Raw genomic sequence first — 19,476 nt, 5'->3', positions numbered from 1 at the left:
GAGCCGCTCACCCCCTTCTGCGGACCTCATACCCCGATCTAAACCTTAGACCTGAACAAATTGGAACTGACCCGAGGATTTCTGATCATGTTGAGTTAAGCTGCTCTTTAAAGTAGAGATGCGAGGGTCCCACCTGTACAGTGTTAACAGTCTGGACCTCACACAGGCAAATCCTCACCTTAACAAAGCAGTAAAGTCTTCATGGGTGTTTTGACTGAGCGTACACTGTCAAGCCAAAACTGGAACTGTTACCACTATTACTGACAACCAAAGAAAAAATAAAAAATCAACAAATGATTGAAAAAAAAAGAAAACTTGGAGGATAAGAACAGATGGCACTGGTGTGGAGATATGGCAGTCGGTAACTGATTTTATCTCAAAGTCTTGGAAAGCATTAAAGGGTCACACATAAGGCCGTTGGTTATGAAGGTATAACTGTAGAGGCAAAAGTATATCCAGATGTGTGCTAACATGCATACAGAGAAGCCTAATGGAGACTATCTCTAATCACACACCGAACTGCACCCACACGCAGAAACACATATAGAAACATTGTCCCAAGCATCTCCGCAGGTTTCCTCATAGAAAAACAGTTTCTGCACGTTCACTAAATAAAACCCAAAGCTCCTGCCATCCACAGTCTGCCCTGCAGCTCCAGATAGCCATCTCCTCCCCTCAGTGGGTTCCTGTCCAAATACTCCAGCTCTAGAACTGTGCCCCCAAGAGACCAGAGAAACGGTTTAATAGACTTTAAGATCGCCGTTATGCTTCAAATGAAACTAATTTGCCCACTCTTAATGTCAGGTTTTCCCATATTGTTAGAAGACAACAAACAGATGAGCATGTTGGGCTTTTTAGGTTTCCTATCGAGGCAGTGAAGAAATATCAAAGAGCCATGCGTCTCTTGGAATGGCAGCTATTCGGTGGATTACCCGACTGGAAATCAGTTTTGTTTTGACACATGTCAGGTTTTCAGATATTGTATAACTCAAAGAGGAGTCATACAAAACATTACCTGGATTATATTAATCAGCTGCAAAAAGTGTATCCATTTGGAGCCAGAAAACAATAGTATGTGCACAGTCGAAACATTAACAGTTCCTATTTTTGCAACAGAAACACTATAATTTGTTCACATTTTAATTACAGCTGCTCAAACATCAGATATTCAGATGACTCTGACTTGAGTCAAGTTGTGATTGTATCTTTTGAAAAGTGGTACTGAAGACATGATTGCACTTTCACAGTGCCATTTGCTTAGATATGTCACTCTCAACTGTGTAATTTCTGTGACTTTTATTAGCCGACCAGCTCTGATCCTCACCTAGTCTGGAAACCCTAATAAAATAAAAACCGGTAGAAGAAATCTAAATTGCTTTGATGATTCTTGAGTTTTTCTAGATTGCAGAGCATCAGCACATTCTCTGGCTTCAGTTTATGCTCTAAAGTCCGAGTTCTCTCTTCAGGTCGCTCATAGACAACAAACAGCCCAGCGGCAGTAACTCTAGATGCAGTTAAAGTGTCCAACGCAGTCCAGCGCACACATGCAGCCACTGTAGAATGTGCTGCTTACACTATGAGGAATCAACATTCTTGAAGCCAGATCTGTTTAGGAGCTGGTGTCATTGTGGCCTGGGTCGCGGCTGTGTGTGTGTGTGCGTGTGTGTGTGTGTGTGTGAGTGTGTGTAAGTGTCTGTCGCCTAGTGTGACTTTCATTTGATACTACGTGACAGAAAAACGCAGAAGAGTAGACACACTATGCTTCGCATGTCCAACTGTCAATTTCAACCAGTTACAGCCGTCTTCTCTGGAAGAGTGTTGAATCCCTCTGGCTGAACACCTTCCATTAGTCTGAAGCTCTGGCTGCTGGTGTTGCAGCTCTTTGCTTGATCCAACAACTGAAACTGTGGCCTCTGAGCGACTATTGCGTACTTCACAGAACCAGGTACATGCTCACCTAAACCAGCAGTTATATTTTATAATAGCACCACTGGGGAAGTCAGACGAAAACTCACATTATTAGCATCCCTGATAATGTGCAAAATAGCCATCAGTTTGTCTTCCATTGCATTAGCAAAGACTCTCACTTGGCAGTATACAAATAAAACTTGTTTTGAAGCTTCTATCTATGTGGTCTTCCAGAGTTTCTATAGAAAACACTATATTTTATACCATTGCCATGCTTACTATTGCCTTAGATTGTTGTGTCTCTAAGGCAAGGTGAAGCCTAAACCTCTGACTTATCTTTATTCAAGTTTGGATGGCCCTACAATTTTTGCATTTTAATGAATTCGTATTCAAGGCAACAATAATTGATACCTTCATTTTATCGCAGCTTGGATCACTGCAAATTTATTTTACCTCTGAATCAGCCAGTCCTCACTCACCGGTCTGCATCTGGTGCAGAGTGCTGCTGAGTGCCTCTGAACAGGAACAGAGAGCACATTACCTGACTGCCCGGGTATTTTAGAGTTCATTTTAAAATCTTTCTGTTTGATTTTATGATTTTAAACAGCCTTACCCCGCCTCACTTCGCTGAGCTTCTCCACCGCTGCAGTCCTGCTCAGTCACATAAGTCTGCTGACCAGCTGGTTCTGGTCATCCCCAGTTCTAAGCAACTGGGGCCCCTATTTTGTATATTCATCAGGCCCCTTTACTGTCCACTAAACCACTCTAAAAATGTATTCACTCCAAAATGTTCTCCTTACTTTGCATATGGGTGCATGTGTCAGGAGGACAAAGATGCTTTTGAAAACAACACATATGTAGACATACACCAGCCTGTGCCGACAATATGCAATGTTCTGTGAGGGGTCATGTTGTCAAATGAGTGAGTAGAGAGCGACCCCTACTGGAAATTAATGTTTTTCAACAAATTTGTTCAAGCTTCTTTGTCATTCTTTATTTGCCTTTAATACCTTCTTTACATTTACATAAAAAAATGTTGTCATCTTACTAAATGTTAACATTGCTAAACTATTATTATTATTATTTTCTTACTGAAATCAAGCAAATTCAACGAATTCTGATCTTTGACATTAATCTTTATATCCAGGTATGTACCTTAATAAGTTAAAATAATGAAATCCAAAGAGGAATTTTATTCCACTTAAAAAGAAAAACTAGTATCATTATAGTTCATGTGCTTATTTTATGAAGATCATAATAGTTTCTTAGAAAATTAGAGTACCAGATAATTGGACAAGACTTGAAACTTGTCAAGAAATCGGAAAGTGACTTCTCGACCAATTCAAGAAGGGTTAGGGGCAAAAGGTCATTTCTAAATAAACCGTCGTTTAAATATATAATGTACCTAGGAATCTGTTCAAAATTTTAGAGGAAGAAAAACATGTTAGGCATCAGAGCTAAAAGCAGGCATCACTGCAGCCTTTAAAGGATTGTTAAGCAACAATCTTTCTAGCATAAAACTCTGTATAATAAATTTACCAATTTTTTTGTTTTTCCTTTGTAGTGGCTGACTCACAATGTAGTCTTGTTATGTACATCTGCTAGAAAAGCAGAAAAGATGTTTTACAGGCGAACTTTATAAGTTTAGGATTATTTCAAAAGGCTATAGTGTTTTTTAGTTTTATTTATTTATTTATTTATTTTTTTTTTTTTTTCTGGAAACACATAATGGCATTATAGATATGGAAATGGAAACTGTAGCGTTAAAGAGGAAAATATGCTACCAATGTCTGAATTCCCTTTGATATAACAGAAAGAAGACTCCAGCTCGATAGAGGGCAGTAATGATCCTCACCACACTGTGTGCTACACATTGTGTAGCTGGACGCCAGCCTCTAACACAAAGAGAAAGAGGCAGACAGGGCGCTAAGAAGAGCTTTTGTTATTAATATTTATCCGGTACAAGCTGCGGGAGTGTTACTGTGTGAAGGACGGGGAAACTGACTCCTCTGTGTGGGATAAGGTGGGTGTTTGGAGTCCAGAGGTCCGACTCTTTTCCAGAGTGATGAAATGCAGGTTGTTTAGTACGCTTCTCTGTGCTCGTGTTGCTCTAAACAAAAAGCTGCATAATATAATTCACCGTGTGCAATAATAAACGCTTACAAAAACGCGCAAATAACCCTGTGGATAACTTGTTACAATACCTAACCTTATATTTTAGCCATGCAAACAAATAGTGACATTATGTGGTTGTGGTAGTATGGTAACTTTGTGTGACTTTTTAAAATATATTATTATTATTATTATTTTGCTCTGCCGTTTTGCTAAAGCACTGCGCTTTTCGCCCCCCACCCCCCAAAAAAATAAAATCTAGTACCAGTCAAACTAACTTACCATTTTCGTTTTATATAATAACATGTCATGGATGTTTTTTTGTTAATCTTATATTATGGCTATAAATTACTGCTTCTAAAAGAAAAAGCTTTCATTCAAACATGGCTCTAGTAACAACACGTGAGAAAACTGATAAGACTTTTTATGTTTTCCAGACTAATAATACTAGACTAATAAGACTACTATTATTATTTCTAATAATAATAGTAAAATAAAATAAAAAAACACTTTTTTTTTCTTTTTGCCATTGATTACATAAATACATCAGTGTCTGAAGCTGGAATTGTACTTTCCCTCAAAACAGGAGCTTTGCCATTTTTTTTCCAAATATTTTTAATCTTTTTAATATGATCTAAAAATAGAGATGAATACAACTAATTGTTTATCTTTATATTTTGTCTGTATATTTTTTCCACGCAGTGATGGAGCCTGTTGACATGACAGAAATGCAGCCCGATAAACAAGAAGCTGTTGATGTCGCCTCCTGGGTTTCTGTGTGTCCCGGAGGCCTCTGGAGGGTTCAGCGAAATGAGACGCATGAGTGGACTCAACAAATCTCTTCCAATACAGCAGATGATGCATGTAGGACATTCCTTTTAGTTGCAGTTTCCCTGATCAGAATTTTGTGGCCTATTTCGAATGTCTAGTTTTTATAGTACTGTAACCTGTTGATTACAATGTTGGAAACGTATAAGCGCAGTATTGACTTTTTTTCCCCCATCTAGCAATAGAATAATTAGTCACAAGGAATCAATTGTATTAGGAAAAGAGGAAACATTTGTGGGAAAAACTGTGAAAAAAAATATTTTTGCTTTTATTTTTAAAGAGAGGAAGTAACTAGATTTTGGATATTCCCAATCCACTAGTCTTGGAGTCAGGTTTGATCAAGTTGAAATTTGACCAATTCTGGTCAACAGCTGATTTTTTTTTTATTTTTTAGCATCTCTACTTATAATTTAACATTTTTAATATGACTAATATTTAGCAGTACACTATTTCTGTGTACAGGCGCATGTTTTTCAAACTCGTTTTCTCTTTCTTTCCCCGTAGCTTGTCTAACTAATCGGTGTCCGAAGTTGGGCTCACTGTGTCGCGTCAAAGTGCAGCTCAAAGCTCAGACCGATGACTCCGATGGGCCTCCATCTACAAAAGAAAATGAGAAGATGGCAGTCACTGCTGCTACAGATTTGGTGCCGACTCCAATTCTGCGGCGTCAGGATGCTGTGCTGCAGGTGCCGCTGGGTGATTGGACAACGCTGAGGCTGGGGGAGGGTCAGTGCGATATCACTGAGGCATGTTTGGAGGGGATGAGAGCAGGGGAGAAATGTGAGGTAAGATTGGATGTTCTAGGGATACTGGATTTAGAGAGTCCCCCCCACCCCATTAAATGAAGTTAAATCTGTTCTGTCAGTTTCATCACAGGTCTAATCACTGTGTCTAATTGCTCAGATACAACTTATACCCATTGGAACTGGACCAGAAGCCTCTCCTCACCAGCCTTCGTATGGAGACCTTCCTCTCGTTGCCACTGTGGAGCTCCAAGCGTTCACTCCAGGAAAGGAATCCTGGGAGATGACCCCCACTGAAAGATGGGAGTGGGTGAAATTGCACAAGGAGCGAGGTGGCGGTAGATTCAGGAGCGGGGACATATGGGGAGCAACGGACAGCTACAGCCGGGCCCTCAAGCTCCTCATCCCCCTTTGTGGCCTCGTTGGAGAGGCGGAAGACACAAACTCTTTGGAAGAAACGCATCAGATCCCTTCATCTGATCAGCTTAAAATCAAGAAAGCTGAGCTTCACTCCAACTTGTCTCTGTGCCAGCTGAAATTAAACCAACCACAGCGAGCCAGGGACAATGCTGCTAAAGCGACTCAGCTCGAACCTGGCGCCTCCAAGGCCTGGTACCGCCTGGGCCAGGCGTGCCAGAAGTTGAACGAGCTGGATGAGGCCAAAGAGGCATTTAAGAAACTGCTGGAAATCCAGCCGGACCTGCCTGCTGCTGTGAAGGCGCTCAAAGAGATAATGAGTAGAGAAAAGGAGAGAAATGTGCAGCTGGGATTGAGACTCAGTAAAATGTTTAGCTAAAGATAGAATGTTATAATTCTAATAATGTTTTTCCTCATAATTAGATCTGAAGTGCAATTATGACATGACCTCTGTTACAAAGTGAAGCCTTATAACTGCAAATATGTGTGATCTCCTTGAATGGAGGTTGGCATAATAAATATTCAACCAAACGAACGACTGACTGAGCTCATTGTCGTAAAATGGTCGCCTTTAATGAATGTCTACAGTGTTCGGTGTCTGGCCACAAGATGGCGCAAGAAATTAACAAAACTGAACGCAATAGCAAAATGCCGAAACCCGGGATCGAACCAGGGACCTTTAGATCTTCAGTCTAACGCTCTCCCAACTGAGCTATTTCGGCGTGCGGGTTTGGTAAGGCCTTGATTCGATATACCAAGACGCGTGACATCGTCAGGTTGCGTAGTCTGCTCAGATGACCTACTTTTGAGGAAACTGCTCGAAAGGTTTCCATAAATCCAGCCCTCCATTTTGTAAACGTTTAAGGTTTTTCACCAACTCCTGCACATCGCTACCATGCTTTTCAAATTTAATGATAGTTTCAGTAAACACCGTTTTTATAGTACCTTTTTCTCTTATAATTTGGATCTCATTAGAGGTCACAAACCTATGAAAATTCATAGTTTAAATTTTCATGTGTAAATTTGATCCAGTGTTTTCTTTCCAAATGCATATGGAAATAAAACACAAATACTCAAATGTGATCAGTTTTATAACCTCAGTGGTAAAAAGTGAAGTGTTGGACTAAATATTCCACAGTGATAAATCTGATTTTCTTTGTCAATTTTTGTATTTACAGTTGTCATGGAGTCAGCATTACTATGAAGAGGCATCAGATAATTGTAAGTTATTCAAAATATTAGTCATGGTGGTGGTGTAGGAGTAAAGTGCGTAACCCATCTACAGGTTTGAATCCTGGGCTGTTGACCTTTGCCACGTCTTCAGCCTCTCTCTTACAACCCACTTTCTTGTCGATTCAAATGTCAGTAGAGCCAAAAAAAAAAAGAAATATTTGCCCCCCAAAAATCTAATTTGCACTATAAAGTGCAAGAATCAGAAGAACTGAATAGTGACTCTAAAACATAGATGGTACTAAAGCTAATCAGCCTTATCAGCCTCCCTTTGCATAAGAAGGCAAGGATTTTGCCACTTGTAAGAATGCACTACTCATCCCTTCATTATCAGAACATGATGATCGTTGCATAACTGCAAAGGGGCTGGTGCCTATCTCCAGCAGTCATTGAGATAGGAGATATTTGAGCTATTTGACCTCAGATAGCTTGGTTATATCGAAGACGGTCACACATGTCCCCCCCCCTCCCCCAAGGTTCGTGATGTGAGAAATCGAAGACAAAATCAACCAAACTTTAATAAAATGCAATGGCACCTTTGGAGCTCCAACAACAAAAATGCATACAAAGATGCCGCAAGGTGAGGTATACATTATGATTACCCGCAGTTATACAGATTTAAGACACACCGAAGCTGCACAATACACTGCTTTTGGAATATTCCAGCACGGTGTGCTCAAGTAACTAAAATGATTTTGGTTTCAATTCATCAGACCTACTTCCTAACAAGGAGTTGTTATTCCGAGATTTTGCAGCTGCAGGTGCAGACCGAGCCTGGTACGGACGGAGTTGTTCGTGCACACAGAATATTCCACAAGCAGCAGAGACGTGCCGTCATATGTCATAGCAGATCATACTCACTTAATCAACATAAGCTTTAATATCTGCTGATTAACAGATATTACATAGTTTGCTGGCACTTTTTTGACAATTAGATCAATATTGCAACATACAGATAGTTTGCATTTGTTAAACTTTTAAAATGCATTTTCTGTATGTCCCATTTTGACGGCTCGTCAAACATTACTTCCTTTTAACCTTCTGTGTCTTCGAGCTGTCTGAAAGTGACTGGGCTGCTGATAGCTGTCTCCACGCATCCACAATGAGCACCAGAGGAATGGCGATCCACAGAAAATTCATGAAGACAAAGTAGAACCAGAAGTAGATTGGATGTCCGAACTCGCTGTGAACATAACCATCTCTGTGCTCCGTGAAGAAGTACAGCACTGCTCCGTATAGCTGACCTGGTGACAGAATATGTATTTAGGCACAACGTGTAAATATGAGAAACTCGAGCATTATATAAACATTGTTTTTTATAGTTCTTAGAGCTTCTTACCGAGTGAAATGATCAGCTGCAGAACAAATCTGTAGGACTTGGTAGATATAAAGGAATAAACGGTCCAAAAACTGAACGGACCCCAGAAGGCAGCAGTCACGGTCTCCATACAAACTGTGAAGTTATCAGCTCTAAATAAGGATTAAAAAAACAGCAATAGCTTACCATATCACCTCAGTTTTATATTTTACTTATGTATATTTTTTTAATCAGTGTTTTTAAAATGATTGTGACTCACATGATATATCTACTGTCCCCTTTGGAGTACTCCTTCCCTGAGAGAGGGAAACAGAATACATATTACCTTCAAAATCAAGAACACATGTCTGACATGGTTTTCTTTGTGTTTGTTCTTATGGCGATACTTACACAGTTGTGATAGGAAGCTCTGATCCCCTGGTAAAATGTCATAATAAAGACAAAACCATCCCTCGATAACGCTATGGATGAATCCGCAAACGGCAAACCAGCAGACGGCCAGACGCCTCCATGTTCCCAGCCTGCCAGCGATCCCAGTGATCAGCCAGGTTACAAGTAGAAAAGCCCCAGAGACAGAAAAGAGAAACACCAGAATCTCTGACATGGACCGATCATTAGCCACATAGGAGGGGATCACCAGGTCCCGGGGCCAGAAAGGATGAGGAGTTATTTTTGCTGAGGAGGCATCCATTATCTATTTGAAGACAGAATTTTCTTTATTATTATTATTATTATTATTAATACAGATGTGATCATTTTAAATATTACTACCCTTACTGAAAAGCAATTCCAGCTCTCAGATCTTTCAGAGTCAGAGTTCAAGAGAATAAATGAAAAAAATAAATAAATAAAAGCTGGTATCAGCTGGTTCAACTCACCAGATATGCTAACAATGTTATGGACCAGCCACACTGTTTTTGTAAGAATGTCTGAAGACTGGGCAAAATCAAAATTAATATCCAGCAGATTCCCAACTGCTCCACATGAAAGTGTGACGCGTGAGCACAAACACGGAAGTCTGTCAAGTTGGGGGGCGGTAACTCACGATTACAAACACCAATGGAAAACCTGTAATTGCTGGGGCCGAACGCATGAAAACGTGCATTCGATCTGACGGTTCAGATGATTGGCTCCTTGTCTCGGAACATGGACTTTGCTTACGAAAACAACCAATGAACAGGAGCCATTCTTTGCCAAATACCCTCCTCCTTTTGATTAAAAAAAAAAAAGAACAAGAAAAAGCACGCTTAGACGGCAGACCATGACAGATTCACAAGAATCCTGAAACTGCAAATTTGAAACTGAGGAACAGTTTCAGAATTCTGTTGCTCATCGAGCAGTGAGTTGGGGATGTACTTAATTAAGATTTGATATTAAATAAGTCATAATGGGGCTAAAGTAAGTCACTGAGACTACATATGTGCAGGAAACGTAAACACACACACGAAGATACAATTTAATACTACTAGTTTCTTTATGAACAGTACAATCTTCACTTATGTAGTCAGACAAATTTTAGCAAAAAATGTTACCCCCAAGCCGTGTCAGGGATTTTAACCCTGCCGTGACCCGGATTCGAACCGGGGTTGCTGCGGCCACAACGCAGAGTACTAACCACTATACGATCACGGCGAGCTACTGGGGGATCTGAAATGTACTTTACTAGCTGGCTTTATGAACCTAGGTGTATGATCTCGGGGACGAGTGAAGTAAATCAGGAAGTAAAGTTCACGGGTAATTTATAAAAAATGTTTAACTTACAGAAAGACTATTCGAAAAAAGCCTGAAGGTACACATAGAAGGAGTAAAGCTTACTGTGGCATGAACAAGCTTTGTAGTTAAATTTCACCCGTTTATCAGATGGAAGTCACAGTTGCAGAAAGACTTTACAAATGCAAAGATTATAGCTGCAGTAGATACATTTTATAAAAATGTTTTTCACGTCGTTCATTTTTTTTTACCATTCAAACTTGAATGGTGTGCTGCAGTATCAATTATAATGACGGAGGTAGCACAGTGACAGAGCTGTCATTAGCGAAATTTATGGAGCTGTCCGTTGTTGGGTTATGAGGGTGTGGACTGAGGATTGTAGCGCAGTAGACAGCAAGGGTGAGGGACATGAAATGCGTACAGGTCCAAATCTACTGCCTCATGGCAGCTACAGAGTGTAACAGTAACTGTCTAGTAAGTCCCATGTTACTATTGCTGATATAAGTCCCATATGGTCTAGCGGTTAGGATTCCTGGTTTTCACCCAGGCGGCCCGGGTTCGACTCCCGGTATGGGAACTCGTTTTGTTTCTTCTGATGTTTTTAAAAATATTGAAATTGTAGATATTTGGCCATAATATTTTACCTTTACTTAATTAAGTACGTCGTTATGTGATAAAGATATAAAAATTGAAAACCACATATTTCATGTCGAACTTTAATTTTTTTTTTACTGCCGATATAAGCTGTTTCTCATCACGTAACACTGAAAATATTTTTCTTATGCTGCTAAATATTCACAAAGTTGGCAAGTTTAATCATAGACATGTGGTTAATTATACACTTCTCTGTGGCAGAGGAAAAATGCAGTCATGTGACTTACGATGTCATGTGACACCTATACGGAAGTTGTACGCGTCGTCTTGAGTGGATCTGGTGTTGATGGTAGCCGAGATATAAACTGTACGGAAAACATTTCTTTCTGAACAGCCGTCATGGGTGTATTGAGAGAAGAAGAATCTTGTCTTTTATTGGATGAAAAGCTGCTTTATTTTATGGATCAGCTCGAGTTACTGGAGGAGAAACGAAAGACTCTGAACTCACTCATCGAGCAGGTAGAAAAATGACACAATGTGCATCCACATTCGCACTCTAAAAAATTTATAATTTTCAGAAGCAATTGTATTTGTTTTTAAGCTATTAGTTTGTGTAATGAACTAAGCTGTTAACCAAAGCTTGCTAGATATTGCAGAACAATATTTAAAACGATTTAAATCAGGACAATTTAGTATTTTATGAATTTTTCCACTGTACTCTTGTATTGATTCTTATATTTTTACTTCTGTTCTCCACTTCTACGTAGGGGTGGTTCTCCATAAGCAAGGCCCGTTATTCTATGGGAAACAAGCAGGTTTCTGCTCTTCAGTTTGCAAACGAGATGGAGCCACTGGTTTCTGTGCATGTTAGGTGGGGAATAATAAAGTAAATGTTCTTAAAGTCAAAGTTTTTGCATTTTCAGTTTCCGCTAACTTTTTGTTTTGTGTATTTCTGTGTACCAGAACCTTGCAGAATGACAAGGTAGAATTCTGCGCAGAAAGATCGTCACAAAAATGCAATGACGAATTTGTAAAAGAACCAACCCCAATAGAGGACATTGGACCTCAAGAAGAAGGTGATGCACTGAGAAAAATGTGTTCTGGCAATATCTACTATAAACCTTTTTCTTTTAGACTTCACTCTTTTATTTTTATTTCACAGGCATCAGGCGAAGAAAAACTACAAAAAGTGATACAGCAGAAAAAAAGACAAGTGAAGATATGAGCAGTGAAAAATCTCCTGAGGTAAACCCAGGCAGGAAAAGAGACCATAATCCTCAGCAGGACCCACTAAAGTGGTTTGGGATTTTGGTGCCGCAGTCTCTAAAACAAGCACAGTCATCGTTCAAACAAGGTATGGCTTAAAATATAGGACATTTTTGCCAAAGCGTTGTTGTGCATTCACAATGTACAGCTTATTAAACACACACTGGTATATTAGCGAGAATATTTGAAAACATGGACCTTTGGATCCATGACGATTGTATAATATAAATATAAATTCCATTGAATAATTTGTGGTTCTTAATTGAGTTTCTCCTGTCTGTTCCATTGCAGTCATAGAGCTTTCAGCAGAGATTGCAGCTCTCCAGATCGTGGTTTTAAATGCCAGACAGGAGCTGAAGCACGACTTGAGAAACAATGACGGCTCCACTGGTCCTGAAGCGAACGCCTCTGCTGGATTAAATGAGAAAGAAGAGGATGTTCCTTCAGCAAATGAGAGTTTGTAGATCACAACGTCAGAATCAGATTATTTAAGAAGTTATTGCTGGATTTAAAGATGGAAATCACAGGCTGGACAGTTCCTGCTTCATTAATTATTGTTCATTAATTTTCCATGTTGTTAGTGCAAATATGTAGCTTATTTGAGTTTGTATATAAATGTGTTGTAGTTTGTAAATTTGACCAAGACTTGTGAACATTCTAACAAATTGTCATCACAGCTTAAATAAATGTGGAATCAACTACATTTTGTGTTCAAATATTTTATATCCCTTTACCATTAAGGTAAATAATGATGCAATTGTTAGGATGACATGCTGGTGTAACATTTTGTAATGTTTCTTCCCTGATTACAAATATTTATTTGTAGGTAAATTAGTGATGCTGAATGAAACTTTTTACTGAATTGCTTTATATGATTCATTCTTATTTGGTTTAAACATGGTATCAATTGTACAGCTTTGTACATTGATCACACATCATGATCACTATCTTCTTAAAAGCATCTTCCCTTTTGCTCTCAAAACAGCCCTCATATGTCAAAGTACAGACCCCTGATGTCGTATAACGGACATGGTGAATTCTTCCAGTTGCACAGCATTTGGTCTTGATAATTTTTTTAAAATTATTATTCCAACAAAATAACAATCTCAAAAATTCATCAAGATTCTTTTCACTAAATGTCTGTTAGGTCTTTCATTTGATATGAAACACAAGTTGACAAAAGTGCTTTACAAAACAGTCTCTACACACATAATGCATGAAAACATTGTAAATCATGTAATAAAAGTAAGGGAATGTTATTTGTTCTAGCAGTGACTCTTAGAATTAAAAGCCAAAAAGTAAAATTTATCTTAAGCATTCATTTTAAACACAGAATATTCTCAGCCCTCCTTATTTTGAGTGGTAAACTTGTATAATTTTGGTAGAGCAACTTCAAAAATGGTAAATCCTTGATTGCCTTTATACTATTTTAGTTTAGATCTGGGAAAGTTAAAGAAAAACTTTAGGCAACAACAATAAAAGCTCGAGTTGATTGTACCTATGCAATGGAAAGAAGTCATAACTGGAGGTATGTGTTCCTGCCATTTTGTGTCTGTAAGTAGATGGGCTACTGCATTCTTAATCTTAAAAGGCCTAACTTAAAATATATAGCTCAAACTCATACCGGCTGCCAATTTATGTTCAAAATACCATGTCTAAGAAATTCAAACTACCTCTGTCAATATCGCATAGAAACGTGGTCAGAAATTCAGTCGAAATTATGCCAGGATGTCATTAATAGCTAAAAGTCTGCAAACTCGTCAAGGAACATTTATCAAAATAGTGAGGCTATAAATTTATTGGACAATCCTGTGTAATTTTGATTTCAAGCCATAGCTACTTCGTCTTTTTTTTTTTTTAGTTGAAACTGTATTGGTTAGTTTGCCTCATTGAAAAAAAAAAAACTAAAAAAAGTTCAAATAAACCACATTTTTATCATTTGACGAATGTATGAAAACGCATGACCTGCGCTGCACATCCTGATCCAGATCGGCTATATCGACCACAGCGGGTCAGTGCTGTGTGTCTCCCTCCTCCATGAAGCTCTTCGCTCTGTCTCCGCTTCACTTGCGTCCGAGCGGCGGATGGGAGCGCTGGAAGCACGGATGTTGCCTCACGGTTATGTTATTGATGTTTCCAGACATCCGCCGCTGCTGCTGCTGCTGCTTGTGTAGCTCGACCGTGGCCTATTTTGGATGCGCAAGCAACGGGAGCCCTTCCAGTTCAATTAGCTTTGTGTCTGTGGAGCGATCATTTTTCTACGCGTGATACCGGGGTGAGGTGAGCGGGGTGGGGGGTTCTGGGATGTAAACACGACGGCTTGCCTGCGCTCATGATCTGGGGCGAGGTGAGGCTGATTCCTCGGACTCGGACCGCCAGCTGATTTCACTCCGGAGCAGAGCAGCTGTTCGCTCCAATGGCGTCAGTTTCGAAAGTGTCTATCCTGGATTATTTCAATATTGTGTTCGAGGGGGAAAATGGTAAAATCGAGTCCAACTGTAAGGCTTGTGGCACCAGAATCCAGGCGAAACGGAGCGTTACGTCCAACTTCGTTACACATCTTAAGGTAATGTGTCAAAAATGCTATTGCAGAAATAAATAAATGGTGTCCGGTGTGATCAGCTGGTCCAATGTCTCTTCAGTTGCTGGATCAGCAAAGACAGACTGTTGCTTTTATTGAGAGTTTATTCATTTCTCCACTAAAATTTACACTTTCATGCTGTTCTCTGACACACACACATATGACATATTAAGCATGTTATCCAATAACACCTGTTTCTCCCCCATTCAGCGTAAACACCCAGCTATGTATGATGACTTTGTGAAAAGGAAGGATATGAAGAGAGAGGGTTATTCCTCTGCCTGCCTGCACAGTTTCACAACCAATGGAGGAAACCCCCGCTTCACACTCCCTGTAACAACTGGAACAGGGGGAGGAGCCCTAGTGAGTGTTGGAGGAGTGGGCACCCTTGAGGGAGGCGGGGGCCCTGGAGCAGGGGTGACTAAGTTTGACAGACATGACCCCCGTCAGGTATGTGTTAATGTCTGTCACCCCTTGAAATAACGCTCCCTCTGAAACCCCTCAAATGGAGCAGAGCAATGAAATCCAAAGTGAGTACAAAATGTAAAGTTTGACACTTTCTTTCTTTTTGGGATTACGGTAGGTTCTCATCTCCGAGGCAATAGCTAAGATGATCGTGCATGATCTGCAGCCGGTGTCTATTGTGGAAAATCAGGGCTTCAGGGAGTTGCTCCAGCTCCTGGAGCCCCGTTACACTCCTGAGCCCCAGCACTACATCCAGGGACAGCTTCTCCCTGCCTACGCTTACCAGGCTCAGCTGGCTACACGTCAGGCCGTAGCATCAGCACACACCCTCAGTCTCAGCTTAGATCTCTGGAGGAGCCAAACTCAAACTGCTTCAGGGTGAGTTGGCAACTTAAACCCTAAAAACAAAAATAAACCAGCAGCATGGTTAGATTGCCCAACTGTGTGGCCTACTTCTTTCTCTTTCTTTTGCAGGTACCTCGGTGTTACCTGCCATTATCTTGCATCTGACTGGCAGATACGTTCTGCTCTCCTGGCCTGCCTCCCACTGACTTGCAGCAGCTCGGCGAGCCGTGTGCTGGCGGATTTTGACGAAGTGTGTCATTCTCACGGCGTGTCAGGGAGAGCATTTTGCGTCGTTGCGGACCCTTTTCCGGCGACGGCGAGGCCATGTTGTCTTCCTGGCTTCCTGCTTCCACCTGTTCTTACCAACGGCCAAGATGATGATCCAACAGATCAAGTGCTGGACAACGGAAACAACGCAGAGCAGTGGATCAGTAATGGCCACGAGTGTAATGGAGAGGAGGAAGACTGGGGGGAGTCATGGGAGCAGGGTTTGAGCGTTTGTCGGGTAGACTGTTTCTCTCGCTCTCTGGAACAATGTGTCAGGGAGGGGTTGCGCTCCTCCCCACAAATTTCCTCTACCTTGACCAAGGTCGCACGTTTCTATAACTACATTACCTCCGCTGTACCTCCCGAGAAACTCATCCAGCTGTTTGACGGGTGGTTGCCCGGGGGAACCCGAAACCTTCACGATACTGCTACAGACTGGGCTGCTCAACTTAAGGCAAGTAATAGTATTACGATCATGAATAAAGGAACTTAAATATTAACATATTTCACCATATTTTAGCTTCCCTTCTGTTTAATGAAGGCAATTTATTTTTGCATACACCAACAAAATGTTTCTGAGAGTGCTTTACGGAGGATCAAAACTGGTTTAAATTCAAGTACAATTATAGACAATCTGATTAAGCCACAATCCAATCCTGTCGAATGCTATCCAGTCCAATTCAATCCCATCCAATCCAATTAAGATTAGTCTTTCACTGTAATCTAATTCCATATAATTACATTTATATAATGCCAAGTCATAAAAGGTCTAAATAAAGAAAACCAGTGGATTGCATTGAATCTTTAATTTGATTTCAACCTTAGACATCACAGAGTAGTGGGCGGCTTTGGAGAGTAAAATCCTCCTTTTCGCAAAATGAGACGCTGGCAGAACCCGTTTCAGAGACAGTGAAATCTTTAAACTTCAAAAATGTGGATTTCCAATCAGAATAGACTCTTCACGTAGTCTTCATACACCGTAACATATTTTTTATATTGAGATAATGCGATTATAAGAGTTTAGATTGTCAATAATTGACAGTGCAACACACCTACCCTTTCATATAACTAATAGTGTTTAGATGTACCAGAAACAGTACGATTAAAATGTGCATGTGTCCATCAATAATGCAAATTTATTGACATATGAACTCATAGCTGTTTCGTTTCTTCACTTTTTTTCCCTACAGGTCTTGCGGCGGCTGTTGGATTCAGTGGAGTTCCTGGAGGAGGTGAGCGGTCCCGGGGAGGTAGCGTTGAGTAGCTCAGAAAGAGCCCTGCTGAGGGAACTCATTGACATTTTGGAGCCCTTCACTGAGGCCTGGGACATGGTGCACAGAGACGCACAGAGAGACACCCAGCCGGACAGGCACGTGTCCATCAGTTTGGCTCTGCCTTGTGTTCTTGGCCTGCGTAAGCACCTCTCTGAGACATCAACTCCCCACTGCCCCGGTCTCCTGCTCGGCCTAAAGCAGTCCCTGGAACGCCTTCTGGCTCCGATCCTGGAAAACCCCTTGTACATTACTGCGACCACCCTGGACCCCCAGTTTAAACTTACTTGGAGCAGCAACCCCGACTGGCACAAGCAAGTTCTCCTAGAGGAATTATCCAAACATTCCACAGCCTCTCCCCCGGCCGACCTCAACACAGACAGTAGCCCTCAGTCCCAAACTCTTCCTACTCCATCGCCATCCCCGGTCTCCTCGTTGTCTCGCCCCTGCAAATTGTTCTCTTTTATCAAGCAGAGACCCACGACACAGGCTAAAAGCCTGGAACAGGAGTTATCTGTCTACCTTCACGAGGAGCCCACGGATGAAGAGGCTTTGCATTACTGGCGCCGTAAAACCATTGACTTTCCTCTGCTAGCTCAAGTAGCCAAAAGAGCATTTACCATACCTGCTTGTGACACTGTGGTGGAGAATATCTTCTCTGCAGCCAGGCGCCTCCTGTTGCCAGAGAGAGGCCACCTCCTACCAAAGAACTTGGAGACACTCATCTACCTCAAAGCCAACTACAAATTGTTGTGGACTTAAAGCTATGAGTCAGCCATGTTTTATCAGAAGAGCAACCAGAGGGTTTTCGGTTTTAGAAACGTGACTTCTTTAATAAAAAACATTTGTCGCTGTGAAGAGACCTGAGTGAGCAACGTAGTAAATTACACACCTGTTATTTTGAGACTGAAATAACTAGCTTCCTTTCTTAAGTATGGTTTTAGATGTGGATATTCTGCATATGGGTTTTCACACCATGAACTGTTGAAACGTCTGAGATCAGATCAAGACTAAAATACTCACTCCGTCTGTCCTTATTTTGCCGTTTCAGGGTCTGCAGACGACCACCAACTTCCTATTGTCTGTTTCCAACCTTCGCTTAGTGAATTATCTGCTGGAGTTTTGCTTACAGTCAGGAGAGAACAAAAGTGTATTTGCTGTCCAAACAGTCATGATAAAACATCAGTTTACACTGTGATCTAAAAGCTTCTGCAACCAACTTTAGGAATTAGGGAATAACTACATTTAATTGTTTTCTATAAAATTTTAACAATTTCTAATATCGCTGTTGTTGAATCCTGACCCACTCTTTGGTTTTCGTTGTCACAGTTGCGTGGTAAAAATTGCGCCATTTTGTTTTCAGCCTTAAATCATCCACCCCTTCCTGTCACAATCTCCCTCGCGAACTTTTCATCCCCCCTCTGCATCCAAAGTTATTGTGCGATCGGTCAGATTCTGGTGGGTGTTTTTAAGTGGAAAACAACCCCAGCTACTCAACCTCCAGAAACCAGCTTTTCTGTCAGTGAAATCTGAGATATAACTCCTGGACGTTGGTACAATTTGCATTCGATAGTTAGAAAGTGTCTTAAATGCTTTCCATGTGTGAATGATTTTTTTTTCTCAATTTGGAAACGATGGATGTTAATGTATTTATAAATTGCCGGGTGACCTTTCTCAGATTGATGGGTAAGAAACAATTGCTTCTTTAAAGTCTTTGCAGTCTGCCAAAACTGCTTTTATGCAGGCAATAAACCTTGCTTTACATTAAATATATACTGCATATCAATGCTTGTGATTAAACGAGTACAGCTTCCCTTCTTAAATCCTACACAAGGAGCAAGGATAAATTAAATTTCCCCAATATTACATTGACAGTAAGGCTTGTTTTCTCCGTGATTGTATGTACAGCTACTCTACTGGCTGCTGGTCATTGCTTCATTGTTACCTGAAAAGGATTGCATTCACTGCAAATCAAAATATACATCCCTTCATTCTTTCCCTCAATTACTGTAAACCTTAACACCAGGACATGAGAATAAAGGCATTTCAGTTTTAAACACTGAGGTATGTTTTGTCAAAAACGATTAAATAAAAGTAGAATGAAGAGCCTTTAAATGTTTAAACATATAATAAGAATGTAGGTATGCTCCAATTTATCTTTTCTGTTTTATTCTAAAACAGGCTTTGCTTTGACTCACGTCACAGCAATGGCCTCACGTCCGCTTTGAAGAGCCCTGACTGTATCAGAGTGCGTTATCCTTTATTCGGGGATGGGCCGGCGGGGAGGCGAGGTAATTGTAATAGTGCCGTTAAAATAAAATTTGAGTCAGCAGGCAGGCGGCTGTAACAGCCAACAGATCAGCTTTCTTCTCACCATCAGGTAGGCTCACAAATGGGCCCCGCTAGAAGGGGGATGTTCTT

The 19,476-nt window shown here is 40.7% G+C and overlaps 4 protein-coding genes and 3 non-coding genes across 7 annotated transcripts; 4 read left to right on the top strand and 3 right to left on the bottom strand.

Annotated features, from left to right (window-relative positions):
- Positions 1-3,382: 3,382 nt before the first annotated feature.
- Positions 3,383-6,543, top strand: fkbpl (FKBP prolyl isomerase like). Its single transcript, XM_014999340.2, has 4 exons — positions 3,383-3,931; positions 4,723-4,884; positions 5,353-5,633; positions 5,752-6,543. Exons 2-4 carry the CDS (start codon positions 4,725-4,727, stop codon positions 6,385-6,387), a joined length of 1,077 nt encoding a protein of 358 aa, XP_014854826.2. The 5' UTR covers positions 3,383-3,931; positions 4,723-4,724; the 3' UTR covers positions 6,388-6,543.
- A 114-nt stretch (positions 6,544-6,657) lies between these two features.
- On the bottom strand, positions 6,658-6,730 carry trnaf-gaa (transfer RNA phenylalanine (anticodon GAA)). Its single transcript has one exon. It is a non-coding gene; the product is annotated as a tRNA-Phe (tRNA).
- A 1,001-nt stretch (positions 6,731-7,731) lies between these two features.
- Positions 7,732-9,897, bottom strand: ebp (EBP cholestenol delta-isomerase). Its single transcript, XM_014999426.2, has 5 exons — positions 9,435-9,897; positions 8,947-9,250; positions 8,816-8,852; positions 8,578-8,708; positions 7,732-8,482 (listed from the first exon to the last, which is right to left on the bottom strand). Exons 2-5 carry the CDS (start codon positions 9,245-9,247, stop codon positions 8,262-8,264), a joined length of 690 nt encoding a protein of 229 aa, XP_014854912.2. The 5' UTR covers positions 9,248-9,250; positions 9,435-9,897; the 3' UTR covers positions 7,732-8,261.
- Positions 9,898-10,116: 219 nt separating this feature from the next.
- Positions 10,117-10,188, bottom strand: trnah-gug (transfer RNA histidin (anticodon GUG)). Its single transcript has one exon. It is a non-coding gene; the product is annotated as a tRNA-His (tRNA).
- A 583-nt stretch (positions 10,189-10,771) lies between these two features.
- trnae-uuc (transfer RNA glutamic acid (anticodon UUC)) lies at positions 10,772-10,843 on the top strand. Its single transcript has one exon. It is a non-coding gene; the product is annotated as a tRNA-Glu (tRNA).
- A 312-nt stretch (positions 10,844-11,155) lies between these two features.
- On the top strand, positions 11,156-12,829 carry vma22 (vacuolar ATPase assembly factor VMA22). The gene is made up of 5 exons (XM_014999405.2): positions 11,156-11,379; positions 11,628-11,731; positions 11,824-11,936; positions 12,023-12,214; positions 12,418-12,829. Exons 1-5 carry the CDS (start codon positions 11,260-11,262, stop codon positions 12,588-12,590), a joined length of 702 nt encoding a protein of 233 aa, XP_014854891.2. The 5' UTR covers positions 11,156-11,259; the 3' UTR covers positions 12,591-12,829.
- Positions 12,830-13,507: 678 nt separating this feature from the next.
- On the top strand, positions 13,508-19,112 carry LOC106925207 (zinc finger BED domain-containing protein 4). Its single transcript, XM_014999373.2, has 5 exons — positions 13,508-14,692; positions 14,918-15,157; positions 15,291-15,550; positions 15,647-16,238; positions 16,975-19,112. The coding sequence occupies exons 1-5, from the start codon at positions 14,543-14,545 to the stop codon at positions 17,815-17,817; spliced, it is 2,085 nt and encodes a 694-aa protein (XP_014854859.2). The 5' UTR covers positions 13,508-14,542; the 3' UTR covers positions 17,818-19,112.
- The last annotated feature ends 364 nt before the right edge of the window (positions 19,113-19,476 follow it).

The sequence above is a fragment of the Poecilia mexicana genome, unplaced genomic scaffold (assembly GCF_051168715.1).
Source record: "Poecilia mexicana isolate PSO_F unplaced genomic scaffold, ASM5116871v1 scaffold_7, whole genome shotgun sequence".
NCBI lineage: Eukaryota > Metazoa > Chordata > Actinopteri > Cyprinodontiformes > Poeciliidae > Poecilia > Poecilia mexicana.
Note: the sequence above shows the minus strand (reverse complement) of the source record. Positions and strands in the feature narration are given on the sequence as shown.